Consider the following 25347-nt stretch of genomic DNA (forward strand, 5'->3'; position numbering starts at 1 on the left):
CCATTGTTCTATAGTACAATGCCATCTCCTTCACTATTGCTTCTACATGCAGGCCTTCGTTTTTTACCCTTACTCTGCAATACATTTAACATGTCGGTTTTGGCTGGTGAGTAATCCCATTTGCATTCACTGTATTGCATTTACCTGAATGAATTTAAGTCAAAGAGTTTGGTGGGTTTAAAAACATGTTTGAAGACAAAGTGGTGCCCAAATCTCTGTGGATGACTTAGGTAAAGCTAGTTAAAGACACTCTCCTTTCCGCTCTCCCTCCCTAAGTGTTCAATAGTTTCTATGGATTTTGCTGACAAACAGAATGTATGAACTTGGTCTGCCACTGTCTCTGGAATAGACTGGAGACAATTAATTTTTTTAAATTTTATTTTATTTTTTTATTATAATAGTGCCTTAATTCCCAGGAAGAATGCTACAGAATCCATACAAGGTGTTGGATTTGGGGTCTGTCATTGCAAAGTTGGTTTTGGAAGTTAAAGGGACAAAACCCTTTAGCAGTTTTAGCACAATCAGAATTGCAGAAATAGGAGCGTGCCATGGTTTAGCCCCACAAGAGTCCCAAGAGTGTAACACTGCTTCTTCTTTGCCCAGCTGCCAGTTTACCTCACAGCGTTCCTGTCGTTCTTGCTTCCTCCTGCAGTCTGTCTTCAACAGTATTTTTTTTAGTTGTGCTTGTGCCAGACAACTTTTCAATCAAGAAATTAATAATAAAGTGTTGTCTTCAGACTTCAGCATTTCTATTAGGATTTGTAGGTTATCAGAGCCTGTGCTAGGGGTCTTCCATCCTTCACACGTCCTTAGTTTAAAACTCCTCAGTTTTAAAACCCATAAATGCTAGATTACACCACATCCCTTTAAACTGACCTACAAAGCTCACAGCACATCCATCCTCAACTACTGCACCATAGCAGTGTGAGGGCAGGTGTAGATTAGGTATTAGGAACAAATTTTTCCCTATGAGGGTGATGAGACACTGTCACAGGTTGCCCAGAGAAGCTGTGGCTTCCCCATCCCTGGCAGTTTTCAAGGCCAGGCTGGATGGGGCTTTGAGCAACCTGGTCTAGTGGAAGCTGTCCCTGCCCATGGCAGGGGGTTGGAACTAAATGATCTTCAAGGTTCCTTTCAACCCAAACCATTCTAGGATTCTATGATTCTCTGAAATCCAGGACACAGCATCTGAAGCAAGGCTGGGATCTGAGTCATGGACGAATAAGATTTCATTAGTACATTCAGGGTTTAGCTTCTCAAGAAAGAAATGCCAACTGAATGTGATTCAGTTCTTGCCTTATATTTCCATATGTATTTGCTGTGAAAAAGACCAAGAACTGATAGGTTCTTTCCGAAACTTTAGCTTTCTGTTTTTAAATGCTGATGGTAAACAACAATATCCTGGGGTGGCATTTAGAAAATCAACTTCTGTTCTTTAGCAGTCAGGAGGAATCAGTTTCTGAGAAGCTCAGCTCATAATAACAGATTTCCCATGTTTGGTTTGTGTATTTTATCATTATTTTTCCTCATAAACAAGTTCAGATATTAAAAATCATGTTTTTCCATCTTGATGCAAGTAATTGCCTTTATTTTTTCTGTGTTTTCTGTCACATTTAATAAACTTGAAGTAAAAATACCATTTATTAGTCATTTTGACAAAAATACTTTTAATATGTTTTATTTCTGATATCTGTTTTCTCTGTGTGCAGATATGTATGCTTGTATTGCAGTGCATATATACATTGGTTTTTCCACAGAAATGAATCCCAGGCCATGTTGTTACATGAAGCAGAACACTATCATTTATTTACACTTTCTCAGCTCTGCTTAAGGTCTAATATATTTCCAGCTGAGTAAAGATGAGCCCTCTAAAAAGGAAGACACTTTTATGCAATTTCCATCTACATCTCACTCCTTCATTCTTCCTTTCTCCCTCTCCCTTCCCACTTGCCTTTTTATACCATCTCTGTCTTTTGTTCATACATTCTAACCTCATGATCTGTGGAAATAATTTTAAAACCACAGGACAGCATTTTTCCAAAGCCCTCCAGTTGCCCAAATAGAGACATTTCAGCATTACCTGATTTCCCAGAGATTAGGTGACTGATGAATACATGCCTCCTCAAGGTGTCTGAATCACTTCCTATTGAAAGAAGACACACAATATCACAATCAGTTTCAAATTCCCAAGTGTATGCCTAGTTCAGACAGATGCAGGTTGCTGCATATATGTATCCTGTTAGCAGTGGCAATTATTAAATGAGTCACACATAATTGAGACTTTTTTTATTGGTAATTGTTCTAAGAGGGTTTTTCTGCAATCCATTAAGTAACATCCCTTTTCTGCAGTGTAAGAATGTATAAAGAAGGCAAATTAGCCATTGAGTGCCCAAAGGCATGACATTTTTTAATTTTCTCTTTCAGGTTATTCCAATCTGACTGCCACACAGACGTCATTATTTTAATGTTGAATACTCAGACAAGGGTGCCATGGATGTAAAAGAAAGGAAGCCGTATCGATCTCTGACTCGGCGCCGCGACACTGAGCGCCGCTACACCAGCTCTTCAGCCGAGAGTGAGGACAGCAAGGCACCCCAGAAGTCCTACAGCTCCAGCGAGACCCTGAAGGCTTATGACCAAGACTCCAGGCTGACCTACAGCAATCGGGTCAAAGACATGGTGCACCAGGAGGCTGATGAATTCTGCCGAGCCGGTGGGTGCTTCTCAGCAGATGCAGCTATAAGCAGCATGAGGAAATCAGCTGAGAGCCAGAGCTGGGTGGGAGGCTACCTTTGAAAGATTCTGAGGCCAAAAGCAAGATGTGAGAGAGAGATTTAAAGAGAGCAGCAGAGATCACCTTCACTGTATTGCACAAGACACTGTGTGCAGCCCAGTGTCCTTAAGTGGTGTACTCCTATCCCATGTTCATTAGCACTTACTGAGACACATTTTCTATGTCTTAGTCTTTCTGTCTGCAGCAGCACTTTGCCACTTCCCACCATGAGACTAGAACCCTCCGTGCACATGCCGAATGGTACTGACGTGGCATGGAATGTTCTTGCCTGCTCAGGAACTGTGTCACATGTCTGCTCTGTCATGAAGGAAGTCAGTGAGGATGCTGAGGCAGGAGGCAACAAGTGGAGATTTGTCACTGTCCACATTGTCTATCTGGTCTGCAGCAAAACCCAAGAACCCTGTAAGAAAGGAGACAACTGAGGTCCAGATGAATGGCCCCCCTTGGCATTGTACATGGCCTGCAGGCTTTAGTTTTGCCTTGGGGGCATGCTTCAATGTTACAGGAGTAAGGAACCTCTTTAGGACTTACAGAAGCCCATTTAATAATCTGAGTCCCCATATCTGTGAAGATGTGGAGTTTCAAGAGTCACCACAGACTCCACAGTTCTAGCAGAGATTCCAGATACCCCGAAGTCAGGGCAGTTACAGTTTTCACTCCTGTTATTGCCTGTATGAGGCAGATTTCTGTTCCCTGCTATAAGACCAATCTTCATTTTTCTGCGGAGATGTAGTTCAGATTCTGACCAGGACTTCACATAAATTGGTTTTAGAAGTCCATCAAGAAAATCATAAAATGGTAAAGTGAATCAAATAGAGTAGGCAGCATTCCAGAAAATGGACATAAACTAGCCAACCCAGAGTACTCTTAGCACATCCTCTGCAATTTAGAGAAGATGATTCCCCAAAAGGAATGCATATAATTCCACTCATTAAATTTGGGGGCTGCTTGATTTCTCCTCAAAAATCATGCACATGTGGTTTTGGTGCAAGACTCATTTTCAAGGCACACACAAGCAAAATTATTTGTTGAGGTACCTTCATGCATATGGCTTTGTTGTTTGAGTTTCAGACTAGGTGCAAAAGGCAATAATCAACAAAAGGGCCAATAGTTGATGTAAGTAACACTGTGACATCATGAAAGCAGTTTCCCTCTTAGCAACTCTGAAGTACTTTATCCCCTCTAAGGAATGTATGGCATTACAAAGAAAAGGAAACTTTTTAGGTCATTGCATTTGCTTACTTCATACAATATATTCACCACGCAGGATAGATGTGAATTAGTCTAGGTCACCGGTTTTCAACTTGGAGGTCCATGAGGCCATGCAGATCTGTGGACTTCTCTTAAGAAGTCCACAAAGGATTACTTTTCTTGAAAATCCAGTCTGATGACAGGGAGTGTAAATTTTCTATAAAAGCTCATGCTTCCCTAGGAAAATTTTGAAGGTACTGAGAAATAGTAAAAATGATTGGTCAAAGTAGCTGATATTCATTGAAAAGTTAAGATTAACCACGTCAGAGCACCGGTTCTGTTTCTGATATAACTGTCACAAATGGCTCAACTTAAAGCTTTCTCCCAGTTTATCCTGAGGGTTCTAAAATTGGTCTGAAGAGTGTTAACAATTATCCCAGACTTTCTGTGCCACATTTTCCACTGGCAGTAAGCCATGAATGGACCTCTCTTTGTGATGTTGCTTGGCTTCAGGCCAACTGAAACCAAGCCTTATTAGCCTGCTTGACATCAACAAGGCAAAGTGAATTTCTCTCCTGCATTGGTTTGGAAAGCAGAGGAGGGAAACATTTCAAATTGACCAAATAAATTCAGTAAATAAACAAGTCAGCATTTAAATGGTTTTAGCTAGAGTGAGTGTCAGCAAATGTGCAAGTCAGCACAGGAGAAAATAGACCAGATCTGAATTAAAAAGTCTTGGATATTTATTATCCTCCTTTTATTGACTTGAGTTCTTCCAGCTTAAAAGGCAACAGTGAGCATAGAATATGAAAATCAATGCATCTGCTGCTGTTTATTGCAAATAAATTTGATTTTGAGTTAATTGTAGCAGTCATTTTTCATAATTTATGAGCTGCTGTTGCTGGAGAACATCGGTCATGCTGCACATTGATGTGCCTGATGATGCTGAGTGTGGCTTCTTTCAGGCAAAGGTTGAACTAGGCATCAGTGACTCAAACACACAAGGAAAACCAAAAGATATTTTTCAGTACTCCATAAGGGATGGTTTAGAAAACCATGGCCTTACACATAAGACAAAACTAGAAGAGAAGAGCAAGGTCTCTAGGGAGATACTGCTTCCTAGCATTTATAACTTATGTCGAGTTTATTTGCTTCCTTATGCCATGAGAATGTAGAGGGCAATTTCTCAAACCACTTTGTAAACATATTAAATGGATTACTTGGCCACAAGTCTGCACTGTGCTTCCCAAGCAAGGGTCAGACAGAGGTGTGAGCCCCAAGCAACCTCTTCTGTCCACTCTGTCTGAAAGCTTTAATCTTGTTTGGTCAAATAAAAAGGTGTGAAGTTCATTAATCCTTTATGCAGTTGGAGTGTTGTCATCTGCAGATCCGTAACCAGCTGAACCAGAATTTTCTCCTGACATCAAACAGCTCCTTCTCTGAGCTATAAACGAAAATGTTGTCCAGTCCTACTATTCATCTTGCATTCAGATATCTCTTCTCTGTTCACTGCAAGAAATAAAGCCAACTGAATTAAAAAATGTAGTAAAATAGCATCTACTTTTGGCCACCTGTCATCTGATGCACGTGTTCTCTGATATGAGAGACCTTCCCCAGTCATCAGGGTTCAAGGACATGCTAGGATGTTTCCACAAGTATGAAACCATACTCTGGAAAAGTAGAAAACTGACTATTTCTGTTGGATACACATTTTCTACCATATGATATTTGACATCAACAAATAGGAATGTGAGAAAACCCACACAACTGTGGGGTCTTGAGAAAGGAGAAAATGGTAATTCAGCTTTGGATACAACCTTGAGATCCAGTCTTGATGAACAAATTTCAATAATGAGTAGTTATGAACTTCATTGTTCAAAGGAAGGTTTGTGCCTGAAATTTTCTGGAGATAGTACATTCAGATTTATCTTGTTGAAATATGCCTGAGCTGCAAACTGCTCAGTTCTTTAATCCATCCAAGGCATAGCATAAGAGAAGCAGGGGTGCATTGAGCTGTATAAATGCACTGTGCAGCTAAAGGCACTCATGGGTGGCCAAAATCTTTTCAAGATATTCAGGGTTGAAAAATAAATGCATGCATTAATAAATAAGTGTGGATTAAAATTGCTCTCACCAGCCTCTTTGTGGAAATTTCCAAACAAAGTGTACTAATATTTGAAGCCTTATTCACATCAATTCAGTCTGATTTTGAAGCTCTGTGGGTAACTAGACATGGAGTCAAGAGTCACTTTTCAGGTCATATTTTTAGTCAGCTAAACAATTGCATCTATTTGCAGCCAAATAACCTCTGCTGTGACCTATCAGAATGAATAACTAAATGTGAGTCAAGGTGTGAGTGGTCAGCATGGGGAAAGGGAAATCGCCAAAGGAAATTTAAATCCCCAGTATGTAATTTCAGGGATTTCAATGAGCAGAACTCACTCAAATTGCCTATTGAAGGGAAGTTGTCAGGTGTATGGTAGGACTTTTGATCATTGCACGCCTCATTTTGCTTTTCTCACAAGAAGATTACTTTTTGCCTCTTCTAAAGTATTGCACCATTTCTACATGCTTTTGCTTTCAAACTTGATGATTTCATTGAACATGCCCTGAGTTTTTGTCAGGTTCCAGAAGCAGGAATCCAGCCTCTTTTCAGTCTTGGTATGTTTGAAAAGACGTTGTCGTGAGGTGGAGACTGTTGTCTTCTCCCAAGTAACAAGCAATAGGACAACAGGAAATGGCCTCGAGTGACACTAGGGGAGGTTGAGACTGAATATTGCGAAAAATTTCTTCAGTGGAAGAGTGGTCAAGGATTGGAATAGGCTGCCTAAAGAAGTGGAGGAATCACCATCTCTTCAATTGTTATAAAAAAAAGTGTAGATGAGATGTTTAGAGATATTATCTTGTGGTGGACTTGGATGTGCTGAGTAATGGTTGGACTTGATGATCTTAAAACCTTAATGATTCTATGATTCTGTGGTCTCTTGGTCTCACACTGAGCAAGACCACAGAAGAAAGGTGGTCTGTGTGTTACTGTGATGCTGCTGTGCCCCACATGAAGGTAGAGGATGAACACTTCAGCTCTTGACTTGTCCTACATGGCACCGTCGCCTATTAAAGAATAACTCGGCTGGTGCGTTTTTCTCGCAGGAGCCAACTTCTCTTTGCGAGAGCTGGGACTTGAAGATGTGACACCCACACACGGGGCTTTGTACCGGACCGACATCGGGCTGCCTCATTGCGGCTACTCCATCAGCGCTGGCTCGGATGCTGACACGGAAGCAGATGTGGTCATGTCACCCGAGCACCCAGTGAGGCTCTGGGGACGCAACACCAAGTCTGGGCGCAGCTCCTGCTTGTCAAGCCGGGCCAACTCCAACCTCACCCTCACTGACACGGAGCATGAGAATACTGAAACTGGTAAGTGGCGACAATGCATGCAAGTGCCAGCCTCGAGTTCTATAAGGAATGTCTCTTCCTACTACTCCACCTTAATTTTCCTTAGGTTTAGTGACGGGGTTTTTTATCAGACTCCATGAAAACACTCTTCTAACAGCCCCAGTCATGGCCTTTTTACTGTCCTACAGAGTCTTTGTTAATGAACTGCTGGAGAAGCTCCTACTTATTTATCACTGCGACAGAGATCATTAAATAGCTGTAATACTCTCCCTGCTTTTTGCAGCAACCTTTCAGAGGGAAGGCATTTAAACCTCCCCTCCTCTGGCCGATGGTACTCTTATCTTTGCTCAGATTTTCTGGGCTGATAATTTTCTTCTCTTCCTTGCTGATTCCTTGACAGGGGCCACTTCATTTATGTAAATTGGCTGGCTGCTCTCTGAAGGAAAACGATGGCGAAATATTTTTAGAAGCCTTTTTCTTTGTGTGAAATAAAAGCTGAAGGTCACGGATTTTTTTTATCTCTGTAACTTTGTGTCCCCAGCTGCAGGGATTCCTGCATGCCTTTTGTAGGTCTGCGAACCTTTTGGTCAGCAGTTCTGCCAAGCAGTGTAGGAGAAGGAGAGGAGACTTTGATTCAATTGCAACTTGACCCAGAAGTTCATCCAGTCCTATATGCCTTTGCACCTTTAATTCAATTATAGCACAGCCTGCTTCTTGATATAACTGCTGCATACAAGTCATTGGGCACTTGTGCTCAGTGCAGAAAGCTCATGTGAAATGACTGTATCACTTGTTCTTTTCATGCTTTTTGCCACAGTATTATAGTGACAAATGATGATAAGTTTTCCTCTGGAAGCCATGACAGTGAGACATACACCACCCACATGATTTTATGTTTAACTCCAACAAAATTACAGTTGAAGCTTATTAAGTTTCTACTCAGAGATAATGATATATTAGGCAGAGTTCAAAGATAAATGGCCTTCTGTTCAAAGGATGTACAGAAGAATCTTTAAAATTATCTTTACCATACTTTTTTAAGATTCTTAGTGTAGTGTCTTACAAGCAGACACACAGTGACAGTTTCTGATCCTTGTGTCTTGATGAAAAATCAGAGGGATCATCAGGGTCAATTAAAGTTTTGCACACTCACAAGAAATTGCTAGAAAACAGCCAAAAGCAAGCACCTTGCACTTCCATCCCATTCTCCTCTATCCAGGCTCTCTTTTGTGCTTTCTTTGAGATGTATGAGCAACTGCAATCCTATCCCATATATTTTTTTCTTTCCATGCCTATTAAGAAAAGCAGTATACAAAATTTTAGGGTTCCCCCCCCGCCCATTGATCTTAACAGAGAAGAATTGCATTATCTGTGGGAGTCTTTTCCCCTGCTATCTCTACATCTGCAAATGCAACTTTGTACCTACAGATCACTTTCAAATGAAATTGTATTAGAAACAGTACACTAGCAACTTCACATGCCTTGAAAGGCTTTACTAAAAGTAATCACAGAGGGTGTAGGACTCATGTGAGATTGGAGACAACCTTCAATTCCTCTTTCCTTAAGTTTAATGTCACACTAACCATTTGTTGAACCATCACATCATAGCAACTAGAAAAAGGGAAACGAGAGGTGGAGAACATACAGTGCTGTATAAACGTAAGAGATTCCTTGGAGCCTAGGCATTTGCAGTCTTAGATGTTGGGTGTTTTGAATGAGAAAGGCTGTATCATACTAAAACCAAAAGTCTGTACAGCACAAATAAAATATAGCTTGCTGTGGTGTCCAGTATGTAATAGTGCTGTCCATACTAACAAAAAAGAGATGGTAGAACTTGAAAGAAAATATTAAGATTCAATCTGTGCTGGTGGTGAGCTTCATCTGATGCTTAGACTTTCCTGGGAAGATGTCACAAACATCAGACAATGTTCAGGTCAGAAAAACTGGTCCAGAACAAAGAAAAAGTTCACTTTAATATAGGGACTGCAGTTAACTGATGGTATAAACATATCCAAACAAATGTTGCAAGGTAGAAAGAAAAGAAGGTTAGAGAAAAGTCTTTTAAGTAGAATTTGAGCATTTTCTTTTGTAATTGCTTGGCATGGATAAAGGCGTGAGAAACCTTTGCGCACAAACTTCTCACAGCCTGAGACCTGCTGTAGGAGCAAATGAAGCCTGAGATCCTCTCAGAAGCTTTTTCTGCTGAACATAAAGGCATTTCCTCCTTCTCCACTCCACATAAGTAGTGTTCCTCTGGGCTGCTAGCTATCACACAGGCTATTTTGAGAAATCCCAGATTTACAGATGAAACATTTTCAAGAAGACATGAACTTTTGCTAATGGCAATGTAAAGTAACATAACCCTATGACTCAGTTTACAGGATACCTTTATGAGCCAATATTAATTGTTGACAGTATTGATAGAAGTTATAGCCTTTAGCGGAAGTCAATATGGACTTTATGAACCTGACATCAATAGAAGAGTTTATGGGGCTCATTAAACCAACTTCTCCAATGAAGGTCAAAGTCAGCAGTTTTTACGCTGTTCATTATTTATCTAAAATAAATAATCAGAATTTACTTCTGATGTTTGTAAATCCAAAGTTGTCGAAGCATGATTCTGCCAAAACATTTTTTGTGTTCCTAGAAAAGGAGAGGTCTCACTCCCTTGAAAAGTAGGTTTGTTTTTATTTCAAGAGTGGTGATGCTTTAAAGGAACAGATATGCTGCTCAGAAAGGACAGTCATAGTCCATCCCTGTCCTTAAGGAAGCCTATAAAGTACTCTGGTTTCATGTCATATTGTAGGCCATAGATCACTCGAACAGGAGGCTGGCATGGAAAGCCATCCATAGCTTTATCTAAACTGTTATGAGGTTTTCACAGAATCCCAGAATTGTTTGGGTTGGAAGGAATCTTAAAAAACATCTAGTTCCAAGCCTCTGCCCTGAGTAGGGACACCTTCATTAGGATGAATGCTTCTAGGAGGCCAAATGCTTTTACTAAGTTAAGAGTTTGTTTTCATAAAAGAGTTGAGTTATAACTCTGGCGTTGCCCTGAGCTCACATCCTGCATACTGATACAGCCACGATGGCTTCCCTTCCAGTGGACAGCGCATTTCACTTGACCTGGATAGTCACTTTGCACAGTGAGGGGACAGAGGCACAGCTCAAGTTGCTGCATCTTGCCTGGGGACAGTGCCATCATTCTGTATTGCTGATGTAGCACGTGGTTTTCTGCAGCATGATCATGACCTGAACTGGAACTGTGAACTTCCGTTAACAGTTCAGAACCAAGCACAGAGGGTTCCTGGAAGTCTAGGAGATTTTAGGAGAACTTCTTTCCTATAGTGGATTGCACTATTTCTCAGCAAGACTGATTGAAGCAAAAGAAGTTCCTGAAGTGGTCATTTGGACTGAAGCCTGGAGTTTCCTGGCGGTACCTTAGCTAACCCCAAACAGGACTTGTACTGAGCCAGCAATTGTTTACCATAGAGAAAAGCACATTGAAGAAGAACAAGATAATAGTTTTCCAGAAATTGGCTTATTTTTTAGTAATTTAGTCTTATTTGTTTAGTAATTTAGTCACATACAAAAAAAAATGAAATAAAAATAAAAACAAGTCAACAACAACAACAAACCCAAAAAACTTCTAATCATAAGATCATCGTAAAAATACAGTACCACAGGATAACTTATACTGAAAGGCATTGCTGAAAGTCTCTGGTCCCTCTCCTACTGAAAGCAGGGCTAAGTTGGAGGTCAGGTTGGGTCATTCAGGGCTTTTTCAGTTACAATTTGAGTATCTATCAGAATGGAGAGGCCACAGCCTCTATATCCCGGTTCTGCAGGTGTCCATGTTTGCTGTGAACAACTCTAAGAGCTGGTATAGATTTCAACTGAAACTCATGTCCATTGCTCCCACTGAGCATCTCAAGAACAGTCTGACTCCATGTTCTGAACATTGCCCACAGCAAAAACAGTAGAAAGAGAGCATCAAGAGTCTCCTCTCCTCATAAACAATTGGAAAGCAGTTTGGCACTGGAGGAGATCAGAGGAGTCAGAGGAACTCCAGTGTGTAAAGTTTTTAAGTGTAAACCAGACAAACATCTGCTGAGAAGGGTCTAGACTAGCTAGACTAGATGCTGTCTCAGTCAGAGTGGCTTTCCCTGCAGGTCTCTCAAGCATCCCTCTTTCTCCAGTTCCAATTCTTGCAGCACTGCTGTGCCTTATTCCTTCAGGGCTGTGCAGGACTATCCAGGCTGGGCTTTTGTACTGACTAGGGGACTCCTAACATATGTGGACATGGACAGTGTTTGTGTGCAAGCACCCATGAACTGGGCTGTGTCTGTTTCCTTTTGGTCTGTAATGGAGATCTTAACCCAGATCCACGCAAAGTGTTAGGAATCATGCTGGTAATCCCCAGAGAGATTTGAACTTGAGAGATGGGCAGAAAATGCATAGATATTCCAAGACAAAATCCCTACCTACCAAAAAACCAAAAAAACTAAAAACCACAAAAAAACCAAAAAATCAAACCCCCCCCCAAAAAACAAAAACAAAAAAACCCCAAACAAAACAAAACAAACAAACAAACAAAAAACTCCACCAAAACAAACAAAAAGTACAGCTTACAGCTTAACTTTCAGCTATTCCAAAGAAGCCATTCCAAACTATTCCAAGCTAAGGATTTACTTTAGTTGTTATCTGGGCTCAGTGTTCATATCCACCAAGGCAAGTAGTTGGTTAAATATGAGAAGGAACAAGAGACAGAGGAAGGAGTTTTTCTTCATTAGCAGGATAAGTAGCCATGATTAATGCTGTAAAGAGTGGTGTGATGTTTCTCTCTATCATCTCTTCCTTGGAAGAATGTGGGCAGTGTCAAATGGCCAAAGGACCTCGCAGACAGGATGATTAGCATCAGATGGCTCAAGACAGTTCAGCTGAGTTGAATACGCTCAACTGTGATCTATCATGTAAAGAAATTCTTGTAGCAGAAGTGTAGCTGAAGTGTGACTTCACGACACTGAGAGATCAGTAGACATGACCTAAAATTCCAGATCTAACCACCCAGGAAGCCAAAATTCAAGCTGCAGGACCTTTTCTGTCAAATTGCCCTGTGCAACTTGTTTTCACAATTCAAAACCATGTGAGAAACATCATCCTGCAAAAACTTCTGCACACCTTCTATGATTGCAAAAGGGGTTACTGCTGGACTCCAATCACCCATTTAATGATGAATTGGATATAGGTTTGATCACCCCAACACTTCAACCACACATCTGTGGATCATCTCTGTTCAGGAAGAGCAGTTTCATCTCAGGGTTCATTTATCTTTAGCTTCAGCTCTGAAAGCACTAGTCAGTGTCAAAAGTGATACAGTGACTATAGTAATACAGATATTTAATGGTGAAAAGGTTTAAGAGCAGAATTTTGGACCCACATCCTGCAAAAAGGAGTAATTCCCCTTCTGTCCCATGCTTGGAATTGTTCATGGCCAGCCTGGATGTGGCTGTGAGCAGCCTGGTCTAGTAGAAGGTGTCCCTGCCTTCCCAGGGCAGCCCAGGGGTTGGATCTCGGTGGCCTTTAAAGTTCCTTCCAACCCAAACCATTCTGTGAATTTTTTCCATTAGTCACTACTGTTCTGGAATGCATTTAAATGAATGCATTTAAAACTGTCAAGCAACAACCAGCTCAATACCTAAACATGCACTCCAAGCTTTATCAACTTAAGCAGAAAGGTAGTAGATATGTTACAGGTATTTTTTGCTTTCTCATCAAATAAATTGCCTTTGTGAAAAATTCTCATAGGCTGTTGTAAAACTGAAGCATAGCAGCAATCAGGAAGTTTAAAGCTCACATGATAGCTCTGCCTCCTCTACTGTCCCAGACTCAACTCTTAGCCATGTTAATTGATATAATTCCTGATTTACAGAGCATTTCTTGCAGTAACCACCACATTCTCTGCTTCCACTGCTTAAGCCATTACTGTTGCTGGAAAGAGTGCTTAAGAAACTGCATAGGGTTTTAGGACTCAACAGAACTGAATGCTTATAGAACATATTATAAACACAGGGGTACATTAAAACAGGAAATAATTAAAGACATGTATTTCAAACAAGGAACACCAAAGAAATGCTGCAGTTTTATTTTTCTGGGATAGTTAATAAATATTACTGATGCTTTCATTTATTCAGTGGTGACTGATACAGAACTCACCAAAGCCTTTGAAGGCTTCTGTTGCCATCAACAGTGTTACACCAGATCCTAGGTACACGGTCATAACAGTCTGTTTTTTTGAAAACACCATGCCCGAGTGGTGTAAATCCCAATACTTTTGGTTAAATACACCACAATATGCTGCTCACTGCTAGTTTTCTGATAGCCATTTTGGTCTCTTACTGAATCAGAAAGCTGTTCCAATGATCAAGCCACATTTCGTCAGCTTTTTCAAAATATTTTCTCCTCAGAGTCTTTTTACAAGAGCTAAGAGAGCTTTAGACAAACAGAATTATTTCTTTGTGTTTTCCTTATTGTCTTTGGTTGTTGAGAGCTCTTCTCCTGATGTTGTCTATATTTGCAACCTTGCAAGGTATCTCCTTAATAGTTCTGACTCTCTGCAGAGGAAGGATTTTCACTCAGTTTTCATTGCATTCACCTTCCTGTTCCCCAAATCATGTTGACCCAAATCAGTACCCCAAAGTACAGTTTAATATATCAGTGCAATTAGCAGTGCCAGAATTACTGTGTAATCTCTGCATTACAAATTATTTGTTAATACCCCAGTTGATAATACATGGTGACATTTCTTTTTATCACTGTGTTTTGCTGAGTAATTTCCTTTCAGGCTTCATCCACTCCATTGTTAATATTGTTACTGTGGTTGCAGCAACATCATCTCTTTATTTTCTCCTCTGAACTAAACAGTGCATTATAAAGTACTTCCAGTAAATGAGTGTATGCTTCAGACATGCTTCTTCTACAAACCATGTAGGCAAAAATGTGATACTCATATTCTGGAGAATTCAGAAAGGAAATTTTTTAAAAAACAAAACCTTTTTCAAAATAAATAATAATTACAAAAGGATATACAGTGAGCTGTACTTTATTTAAGTTTCCCTTACAACTTTTTAGTAAGGGAAAACAATAATAAATTAGAACTACCCAGGCAAGACCAGACATCTGCTGGCTGTCATCTTTCACTTGTCTCCCATCAGTTGTAACCTTAATATTAACAACATGTTTCAGCCTGAAATAAAAAATTAGCCAGAACCCTTACCACTAAAGATCCATCACTGATTGCAGAAGTTAGTGAAGAACTACATAAAGTAGTAGTGCATCCAGAAGGGAATTTTCACTGATACCCTTCCTTATTTCAGCTTCTCAAAACTCTCACACTGCCCTTTCCAGGTAGAATTTGCCAGAAAGATCCCCGTTTTAATGGTGTATGGATGTTGTTGGGATATAGCAATTTACTGAAGCCGCCTTACAGAGATATTCAGAGATTTGGTGATCACTTTAAATGTGAAGGTCAGGGGAAGAAATGTGCCTTCAGGCTCTCCAACCATAAAGATACTAATATTCCTATGAAGAATGTTAGTCCTAAAAAGGAGACTTTTAACTGTAAGACCATCAAATGCTACATTTTCCACTGAAAAATGGCTCCCTTGAAGGCTGTTACCTCTTCTTTACTTGTGATCCAACTTTCTAATCACTGACATTCTTGATGATAGATTCCTCATATTTTCTATCCTCTTATCTTTTTTGTCCTTTTTAGATGTTAGTCCTGAGATACTTCTTGAAAGTGAATAGGTGAGTCACCACCTCACTCCTTCACAAGAATATTAGTGAAAGTTTTTTTACCTGGATGGGACAGTGAATTTATGGGGTTTAGGACCACAAACCCTTACCTCCCTCCACATTGAACCAACTCCCTGATCACTGGGTGTAAAACAGCCTTTCAAAATGAGGATGTCACTGCCTCTCAGACAGGATTTAACCCACCTGAGAGTCGATTGTCCCTTTGGTAGCACCACAAAGGGAACCAGCAGCATATTTGCACCCCCTTTAAGAGGTAAAGGCACCTGAGATTAATCTGAGTTTAGTACCTCAAGTGCAGCATTAGTGCTCAGTATCTTGATTTTGTTTCGCAATGAAGGAATCCCCACTGATTTCTAGGGCTAATTTGTCTCATTGCTGGCATCTTTGTCCCCAGAGGAAAAGAGGTCTTTCCATTATCTTTTTTTTTTGTTTGTTTGTTTTAATTTTATTCCTGTATGATGTGTCTCATAGAGAATGTGCTTTCTGCATTACTGTAACCTGCATCTGAAAGGATGCTGACATTTAAGTCCTTCACAATGTTATTCTGCTGTAATGAACTGCAGTTCAATATAGGTTAGTGTGTAGGTTTTCTGTTGTTATTATTATTGTGATGATGGTTAAGCCATGGAGCAGGGAAAAAAGCCTAGAACTCTAAAAACTCATTATTAGCCTTAATATTGGGGAAGAGGGCATGTATAAACAACATCAGAAGGTAAGAATTTACTGTTCTTTGTAGTTCTGTGAGAAATTTTTGTCCTTTCTTTTGCCACTTCAAACTGCCTTGTCATGGTGATTTTTTTAAGGAAAATAATTGCATTTATTAATATTGCAGGCAAGATGCCAAGTATTTTGGAAGCAAATCTATGCATTTTTTACACTGTTTCTGAGTGCCATAAATAATTTCTTGTGGCGTGATACACCCCAAGGGGAATAAACCTGAGTTCAGCAGCATGAAACCTCTTTCTCTTTTGATAGTAGCTTTGCTTCCAGCCTGGTTTTGGGATGGGATTTGTGCATCATTGCCAATCAGGAATGGCTGCTGCCATGGACTGAGGATTATGTTCAGAACACTAAGGGCCATCAAAGCTGGCATGACGCTGGACATCAGTACTGGAGTCAGAGTGGACCTGCAGCTCAATGATCACTTGGAGCAGGTTTTATTTTTAGGGCCTGACCTAAACTCTAATCTAGGCAAACGATTGATCCCTCTGGGAAAGATGAAAGAGAAGTAACATGGAGAAAAGCCAAGAATTAGAGGAGACAGTAAATGTTTCATCAACAAGGATGGGGTGATGGTTGAGAAGTCAAAATGGCTGGATATCTACCTTGTGTGGCCCACAGACTCCTGCCTCCAGAGTTAACCAGCTGGTTAAGCATGCAACAGGGAACCAAAGCTTGTTGCCCAATTGTCTTTTCTCCATTTTTTACTTCATCCTGGATCTCTAGGGGTCACATTGAGCTTCAATGGGTAGGACATGTCCATTCACCATCCCAGCCTTTCAAAGACATACATTACTCCCTGAAGAGTAGAAGAAATTGGGAAGAAAGCCTGGTGCACCTGGCTTTCAATACCTACTATTACCTCTTCAGGTGTTCTTCCCAGCTGGGCATTTCCAGATGCTCATGTCTATATTTGTGAATTCCCATTTGGGCCACTGAATTTGCTTCTGAGTTCAGCACACAGTGTTAGTCCACATCTGGTTCAGTCTCTGACAATGCCCCTTGAGGTATCTGGCTTTGTTACTTTCAGTGAAGATGTGTCTCCATCTATAAGCAGAACAAAGTGAAAGAGCATGTTATTTTTGGTTTACCCATGCCCAGAGGTGCACACTGAGCTCCAAATAAAGGAAAGCATAGTTTCTGCCATGAGAATTTATTCATTAAAATCTCATTGTTTTATTTCTCAGAGGATTTTGATTAACTTTTAGCAACTTTATTCAATCAAGGGCAGTGATTGAAAATGCATTACTGCCCTAATTCTGCAAAGTTTTCAGTGTTTCTTTAGACTGCCTCTAAAAACTTTAATTATATGCTCTTAGCAGGTTGTTGTTTAGTTTTCTCTGTCACAGCAAAGATCTTATTGAGTCATGTATATAAAAAGAAAACAATAATTCACTGCTTTTTACACAGGCAGATAGTGACAGGAAAAGGGGAATGGTTTTAAACTAACAAGAGATATAGAATTGATGATATAAAGAAATTCTTTACTGTGGGGATGCTGAGGCGCTGCGACAGGTTGCCCAGGGAAGTTCTGGATGACCCATCCCAGGAAGTGTTCAAGACATGGTTAGATGGGGTTCTAAAACCCTTGGTCCAGTAGGAAGTGTCCCTGACCATGGCAAGGGGCAGGAACTCCATGATTTGTAAGGTCCCTTCTAACTGAAATCACTTTGAGATTTTATTATTACATCTGAGGCACCAACTTGTTTAATAGGTTGCCACCCTGGGTACCCACCCCCATGTCCTTTCATGAGTTCTCCATCCGTATGGTCATGATAGTGCAACTGCTCGTGGAGTTCAGCTCTGACTTATCCCCCAAAACCATGTGTTTTAAAGGCTTTTCTCAAGGGTGCCAGCACACAGAGCTCTTGATTTCACAATTTCCACTCAGCTCCCATGCCAGAGAGATCAGTTTGATGCCAGATAGAGCAGCAGAAATCCCACCCAAGAGAAGATCCTCCTGATTTGCGTCAAATAAGGGTCAGTGACTGAGGGTGGCATAACAAAAACATCTGGGGCTATTCAAACCAGCGTTGCCAGCAAGGAAGGAGCATTGCCAATCTCTCTTGGAAATGCACCCGTGCTCCAGCTCTCCAGCAAGAATGGTCATGCCTTTGTTCTCACCAATGCATTTTCTGTGCAAGACTTATTTTCTTCTCGATCCCCAGCATGGTGAAGTACTTTCATTACCCTCAGTTTGAGAGGAGGGGGTGGCCATATGGCCATATTCCAGTTTCCATTGAAATGCAATTTTGATGTGGATTTCAAATAAATGTAAGACAACAAAAAATACTAAAAAATCCAGTAATCATTTACTGAATAAGAAATCTGTTGTTCACCATTTTCTCTTCATAAAAAATGTAAAAAAGTAGGAATCTGAATAAATGCATGCTAAACTATATAATTGCTGAAATAAATATGTATAGATATAAGATACTTTTTGATTTAGCATAAAGAAGCAGCAAATTATACCAATCAGTGAGAATCAACCAGTTTTAAAAGAAAATAACTGAAAAGCACACATGCAAAACAAGATTAAACCTGATTATTTAAATCAAGATACTCTGCTTCCTGGTTTAAACCATGATTATAATTTAAATGAGGCCACCCTGCCACAAATAGTTCAGAGACAATGATTTCTCCCACTTGTATAATGTGCAGATTTTATAGCTGAGGGAGAGTTATGTTGCTTGTATGGAACATTTATGTACTGAGCCTTTATCTCCAGCCACTTTCTTAGTTTGCTGCTAGTTTGATTCAGGTGTTTGAAGAAGGCAAATGGTAATCCTCATCCAAAGGAGTGGGAATCTGTTATCCTACCAAAAAAAAAAAAATCAAGATGCTTTTCCTTTGGGAGTTTTTCTTCTTTCTTAGAATGGAACACTGCAACCTCAGAGTCAGGCTAGGATGCTGACTTCCCAGTAACACAGGGACTGGAAAAGCAGCTGTAACCCCAGATTAGAGTATGAAGGGAAATGTCTCCCTCTCTCTGCTTTGGATAATTACATTCCACTTAGCAAAATTCCCTTTGCTCCTGTAGTTGGAAGGGGTGTTTCTCCTTCATTAATTGTTCTGGCTTGCTGCTGTGCTCTACCAAGCAACTGTTAATGTTCCACCCCAGAGGAGTCTGCAGTTCGGTGATGGGTGAAATGATTAAGGCTTGCAAAGCACTTGATCATTTGGGATGAAAGGTGTGACATAAACATACCCCATTAGTTTCATTAGTGCTCAACAAAGCAAACTTTACCTGTAACTGGTTCCACTCCTCCTTGACATTTAATACAAGGTGTTCCCTCTGGAACATGTGCAATTTGCTGGATGCATTCTTAGCTGTCCTTAAAGAAGCCTGTTACCCAGACTGGTGATTTGACCTGTCATATATTGGGCAACTGCCATGAAATGAGTGCTGTGTTTGCAGAAGTTTGAGGAAATGTTAATCCTGCCTTAGTTCTCAGGAAAAGAAAGGTAGTGACTTTGGGTGTTACAGGTATTTACTCCAGGTGTCAGGAAAGTAGAAATTCTGCCACAGGATCAGTCTACACAGGAGAATAAGGAAAGGGCTTAGAGGAATGCTACCTAATGGAGCTGTAGAGAAGCATGTTAGAAGTTTGGTGGATAAAGATGGTTAGGTTGGTAAAGGTTCACTTAAACATTTCTGCAAATGGAAGAAAGATGTATGTGTTTATAAATTATGTGACTAAACAAGACTTGCTGTGATACACAGCAGGGGGAAAGTGCTCTCCATGTCTTTGTCAGGTCATGGTGTCCCTCAACATCACCTGAACATTTTTGGCTGTTGACTGTCCATCAAGTGTGATTCCCCCTGATGGGAGTCCTTGCCATCCCATCTGCACAGGACCTCTTCCAGTGGTATGCTGGCTGCTCTGAAATCAGGACAAATTTGCCCTCTTTGGTAATTTTCCTTCTGTGAATGAAGCAAGCAGAAAGCAGAGATCAACTCACAAAACCTCCATGGGTCCTAAGGCTGAATGGAATATTTTCATAGCTCCCTTCAATGGGGTGGTCATGTGTGTGAGCTGTTAGACGTTGTGATTTGTTTGAATTGAAGCAGAAACCTGGAGAAACGTCAGTGGGCAGTCCTATCTCTTCAATGCAAATGGATAAACCCTCTCATTATTTGGTCAAAAATTATCAAAGTTCTGACAGGAACATGTTAATTGTTGGATTGTTGGATAGAGAACTTCTGGGGCTAGAAGGGTAAATATTGAGGCCATAAGTTCTGGAACTCAAGTCAGTGCTTCTCAGCATTTTAGTGGATATCTAGAGGCAAAACTTAAACAGAAGAGTTCAGACAATTTCTCTCTGTAAGCTGGATGACTAAGGAGGAGACCAGTTCCCAAAGGAATATTTTGGAAGGTCATAGTGCATTTTTCTAGGGAGATATTTTAGCACCTCACAATAGAAGATTTTTTAAGACCTTTAGAAAGTGCCACAGTCTGGACTTTGAAGCAAATGAAGCCCCCAATCATTTTTATCCCCGTCATTGGCACCCGTATTTTGCATTGTCTGCATCAGATTATGGTTAGTCCCACATAAGCACAAAAAGTAAGAGAAGTTCAGGAAGGGTTCCCAAAGACACTGTAGACCCAGAACATCTATTATTGTCCCTGAACAGTATTCCAATAGATTCATTTCTCCATAGACAGTGATGAACTTAGTCCTTAACCTTCTCTTAGTTCTTTTCTTCTGGAGTTTCTCACTGTAAGTAATGTTTTCCAAACCTTTAATGCTCTCATGAGCCATGCACTGTTTATCAATGTCCTCCCTGAATTGGATTTGGTTAATTCATTCTTGGCTTTGTCTAAAGTTCTTGCCAATATATTTGCATCCTTCAAGAGAAGAATGTCCAGACCAGATTAGAGATGGGGAGAGGTCAATACCCTTTTTCTCCAGCAGGCACAGAGAGCAGATAGATTCTGCAGCGGAATCACTCAGATGCTTTCCTGGAGAAACTGCTAAAAAATCTCTCCCAGAGCTGCTTCACAGATTGATGTCTTATCGATGGTGGCATGTGGGGGTTGAGAGGATAGGAGGGACAGATGGTCCATAAGGTTCCTTTGAGATACAGCCAGACTCAAAGAAGAAAAAGGAAGATTGGTGAATTTCTGGAAGAGTTTATTTCCTCCTTGGACTTGAACAGAGTGTTGAAATTCATCCAACAGACTCTGTAAAGCCTTTTGGATTCTAAGAAGATGACATAGATCTACAGCCTCATTATTGCCTATTGGGCTGTAAAACAAGGCTGTAAGGAATGAGGGAGACAATAGGGTTTGCTTCCTTCCTGTTTATACCAGCTCTTCTCCAACTGGAAATGTACTAATATGCCTTTTATGAAATAATTGCTTCATCGTTTCCTTTGGCACAAGTATCTGATCATTCTGATTCCACATAGAGAATTACTTTGTAATGAATAATTCCAAATAATTTTCCAAGAATAATTATATTAATACATTTTCAAGTATAGATAAGCCTATGAATAGCATTCCAGACTAGGATGAAAAAAAAATTATCAGATTCTTTATTTGCATGTTTTTGGAAATATGCAGACATACCTTCCCTTGCAAAAATACTGTCTGAAAACTGGTTAGTTACTCTAGTTTCTAATATTTTAAAGAGTGTTATAAATTACAGGGAATTCAGAAGGTCACTAGCAGAGAGTATATTGAAAATATCACTGTGCTAGGAAAGTTGGTATGAAAAGAGCAAAAACTAGGATTTTTTTGAGGATCTATGTATCCCTGCAGTTAGGGAGTTAGGAGGCAGACAGTATCTCCCTTTATCATGATGTGCCGTAAAATCTCTGAGATGCCACTCAAAACCATTGAGATCCCAGCCCACTAGGACAAGAGAGAGAAGAACAGAAAAGCTGGTTTTGTCCATCTGTTGAAGACGTGACCTTGCCCCAGGGTCATTTTTTCCTACAACGATTGCAGGAAAGGTTTCTGAGGTGAGATGTTGCAGCATCTACTTTACACAGCTTTGGGGGGGAAAAAAAATCTGTTGCATGACTCAGACTCATCCAGCTTCTTCTCAGCATTTACTATTTCTTCCACTCAGATTTTGCATTCAGCATCCTCACTCAAACAGCTCCATTTCCTCCCTCCCTTTCTTCACCTTTATTTCTTCCTGATGAGCAATTCAAACAGCAAACTGTTCCTCTCCTTCATTCCCATCAGTGACTCCATTCAAAGTCCTGCCCATGTTCTTATTTTCTTGGCAGAGCTATATTCAGTGAATGCATTTGTTTCTTTAGCTAAAGAACAAAAATATCTGCAAGCAAGCTCATTTCCCTCCCAAACTGCTTAGGAAACTAGTGCTGGGAAGGGGGGCAAAGTGCTTTGTCAAGTGTTAGAGGAACAAGAGAGACATCTTCTCCCTCCTGACATCTCTCTTTTATTATCATTTGGAAGACTCTGTTAGTCTCTCACTTCCTTGGGGACTAGAAACATCTTGAAAAGATCTTTCATGCAGGCAGATAACAAACTCACTGTAGAGCTGCATCAGAAAAGGAAAAATTACTTGCTAGTAATGATGTTTATCACAATCGTTCCTCCTTTCCCAATGCTACAAAGGAAGCTATCTCTCAAATAAAGGCCAAGTCTTGTCCTTTTTTTTTTTTTTTTGGCAAACTACCCATTGTGAAAATTCAACACATGTAAGCTTGGCTGAGGGAAGTTTTATACGAAATGTGGGTGGAAGGAGATGACAGTGTGGGCTGATATGATTTATTTGAGATAGACCTGATCTGATAATACACAACATGAAAAAAGCCATGTTGCTTCCGCTTAATAAAGTGGTGTGAGGGCTGTTCCTGTGGCTGAGCAATATCAGTAAAGCCTGGGCCAGATGTTGGGAAACTCACACTCCCACTGGACTGAACTCATCAGCCTAGTGTGCTTGGCTTTTCATCACACTAGGACAGAAAAACACAGCCATGAGGCACTGTGGGTCATTGCTTTGAAGAAGACTTAGATTTCATCTGCTCTGCAGGAATACTAAAAATCTCAGAGTGCTTTAATGGAAAGGGTGACCCAGGTTGTTGTGCTAAGGTGTCTTTCTCATCAGCACTGTATAGTTAGCACTGAAAAAACTGGCTACCATCCTCAACACTACAGACAAACACATCCTAGACTAATAACTCCCTGTTGCTAAAAGACAAAGGAAGTAAACCTCATGACACTGCTGTAAAGTGGCAGTGTACAAGTCTGCAAATTGATGATATGCAAGCCTGCAAAGTGTGTGTGCATGGGCAGCTGCTAGGTAAGGTGATTCCTTGGGATGTATTTCCATCCGTGTTAATTGTATTTGCTTGATGTTGCATTCTCTGTCATTGGCAAGACTGGGACTAGACCCCAGGACTCTGACACTCAGTCTCCTGAGTCTACCCAGAATGTTACTGAGATCTTCAGAGTATAGGAATTGATCTGCCACTACTGACTCTAGTGCTCTGAAACACTCAAGCAATTATGGTATACACCTCTAGCATGGTCAGTCCACTGAATTTATGGGACTAAAAAATAGCTTTCTTGCCTTAGGACATGGCATTATTTATTAAATTCAGGAGGAAAGTATCTGTATATCAATTGTCTTTTTCACAAAGGTAAAAAGTACTCCAAAGTAGATATTAATTGCTTAATGCCCAAGTAAGCAACAGCTCACCTAGTAATATTTCACTTAATGTCTCATTATATGATGATTAAAATATCAAGGTCAGTCAAGATGTTGAAGACCTTGTCAACATGAGAATGAAATGCAGTTTTTCTAGAGATGTGCTCAAAACCAAATAAAATTATTTAGGTATAGAATCATAAAATAGTTTGGATTGGAAAAGCCCACTAAGGTCATTGAGTTCAATCATTAATGGAGCACTGGCAAGTTCACCATTAAATCGTGTCCCCTAGTGCCACATCTACACATCTTTTAAATCACTCCTGGGATGGGGACTCCACTACTGACGGCCCTGGGCAGCATGTTCTGATGCCTGACAGCCCTGTTGGTCAAGAAGCTTTTCCTCATATTCAGTCTAAACCCTCTGGTGCCCCTTGAGGCCATTTCCTGTTGTCCTGTTTCTTACTACCTCAAAAAACAAACTGACTCCAGCCTTGCTAGAACCTCCTTTCAGGCAGTTGAGAGAGCAATATGTGAGGTATATACATATGAGAACAATCTAAACAGATGCAGAGAACAAATTTCTGGAGGATCACAATTCAGTCATTAGTATCCGCCTGTCTCAATTTCTTAATAAACATCTGTAAGAAGCTGTAAAGAAGGAGCAGGTACAAAACTGAGGTACCAGTTAGAAAAGGTCATCTTTTCTGTTTTTAACAGGCAGCTCCCTTTTTCAAGAGGAAGATGTTTCTGCTAGAAATGTATATAAATATATGACTTTTTAATAAGGGCATGTAGCTCATTACCCTCTGCAAATTAACCATATCTAATCATATATTTCCTAAAAAATAAAATAGCACATTGCATCTGTTAGTCTTCATTCAAATACAAACCAAATATGCATGAGTACTGTAGTATAAATTGTTCCATCTGTTTCCAGGAATATATAGTCACGCTGGTCACCCCCCACACACAACAGAAGGGTCTTTTGCTCTTGGCATCTGTCTCCACTGAAGAACTGTATTTCAACTGGAAGTAGTTGAGCTGGAGTAAGAGTAGTACTACTGTAAAATACCTTGTGTCATGGTACCTGTGCTGACATGGTCATCATATATGCACGGCTTCGGGAATACCAGAAGAAAGTCTTTCGAGTTTTATCACTACCACAGAATTGATATTCACCCTAAATTTTAAAGAAACAGTAAAACAAATGTCTGTTCTTTCTGGGGATACAGAGGGAATTGTAGGAAGGTATGGGATGGTACACATTACTTGAAAGGCACAAATGGACAATGTCAGAATTTGGTCTGTAACGCTGCTCTGGGTTTCATTCCACATATAATTCTGAGCAGATTACTTCCAATTTATTGCATTGCCATGTTGGAATCAGGAGGTTTGGTGCCTAGAGGAGATTTACAAGCAAATCTGAATCTGCAGTGCAGTTCAGTGTTGTGACAAAGGCAAGTTACTATTGTTAGAAAACATGCATTTGCCATTCAGTGTGTGGCAAAGTCACCACCATTTTCACTTTCTCTTGCTCTTTCCCTTTGGCCTGCACATCTGAGCCACTTGCACCCACATCAGTGAGGATGCTAACAGGCAATGGTTCACCAAGATTCAATTCCTACTAATGGATCACAAACCAGTCCAAAAGAGGTGATTCCTCTGCTTGAAGAGGAAATTACAGTACATGGAGACCATTATGTCTATACTGGGGACTGTGCTGGTATGACCTCAGCACTGAAAAAGCCAACTTTCTTCCTCATACAGTTGCTCACTGCTGTGATAGTTTCACC

The 25347-nt window shown here is 40.3% G+C and overlaps 1 protein-coding gene across 12 annotated transcripts in view; it reads left to right on the forward strand.

The window, feature by feature from the left end:
* The window catches only part of TENM4 (teneurin transmembrane protein 4), a 592138-nt gene that overhangs the window by 246730 nt on the left and 320061 nt on the right, over positions 1-25347 (forward strand). For all 12 annotated transcript variants that reach the window (XM_039718527.1, XM_039718526.1, XM_039718530.1 and 9 more), the window contains 2 exons: positions 2425-2713; positions 7136-7405. In XM_039718527.1, the coding sequence (XP_039574461.1) occupies positions 2491-2713; positions 7136-7405 (493 nt within the window). In that variant the 5' untranslated portion in view covers positions 2425-2490. The remainder of the gene's footprint in view (positions 1-2424; positions 2714-7135; positions 7406-25347) is intronic.

Source organism: Passer montanus, unplaced genomic scaffold (assembly GCF_014805655.1).
Source record: "Passer montanus isolate IOZ18808 unplaced genomic scaffold, ASM1480565v1 scaffold4, whole genome shotgun sequence".
Taxonomy (NCBI): domain Eukaryota; kingdom Metazoa; phylum Chordata; class Aves; order Passeriformes; family Passeridae; genus Passer; species Passer montanus.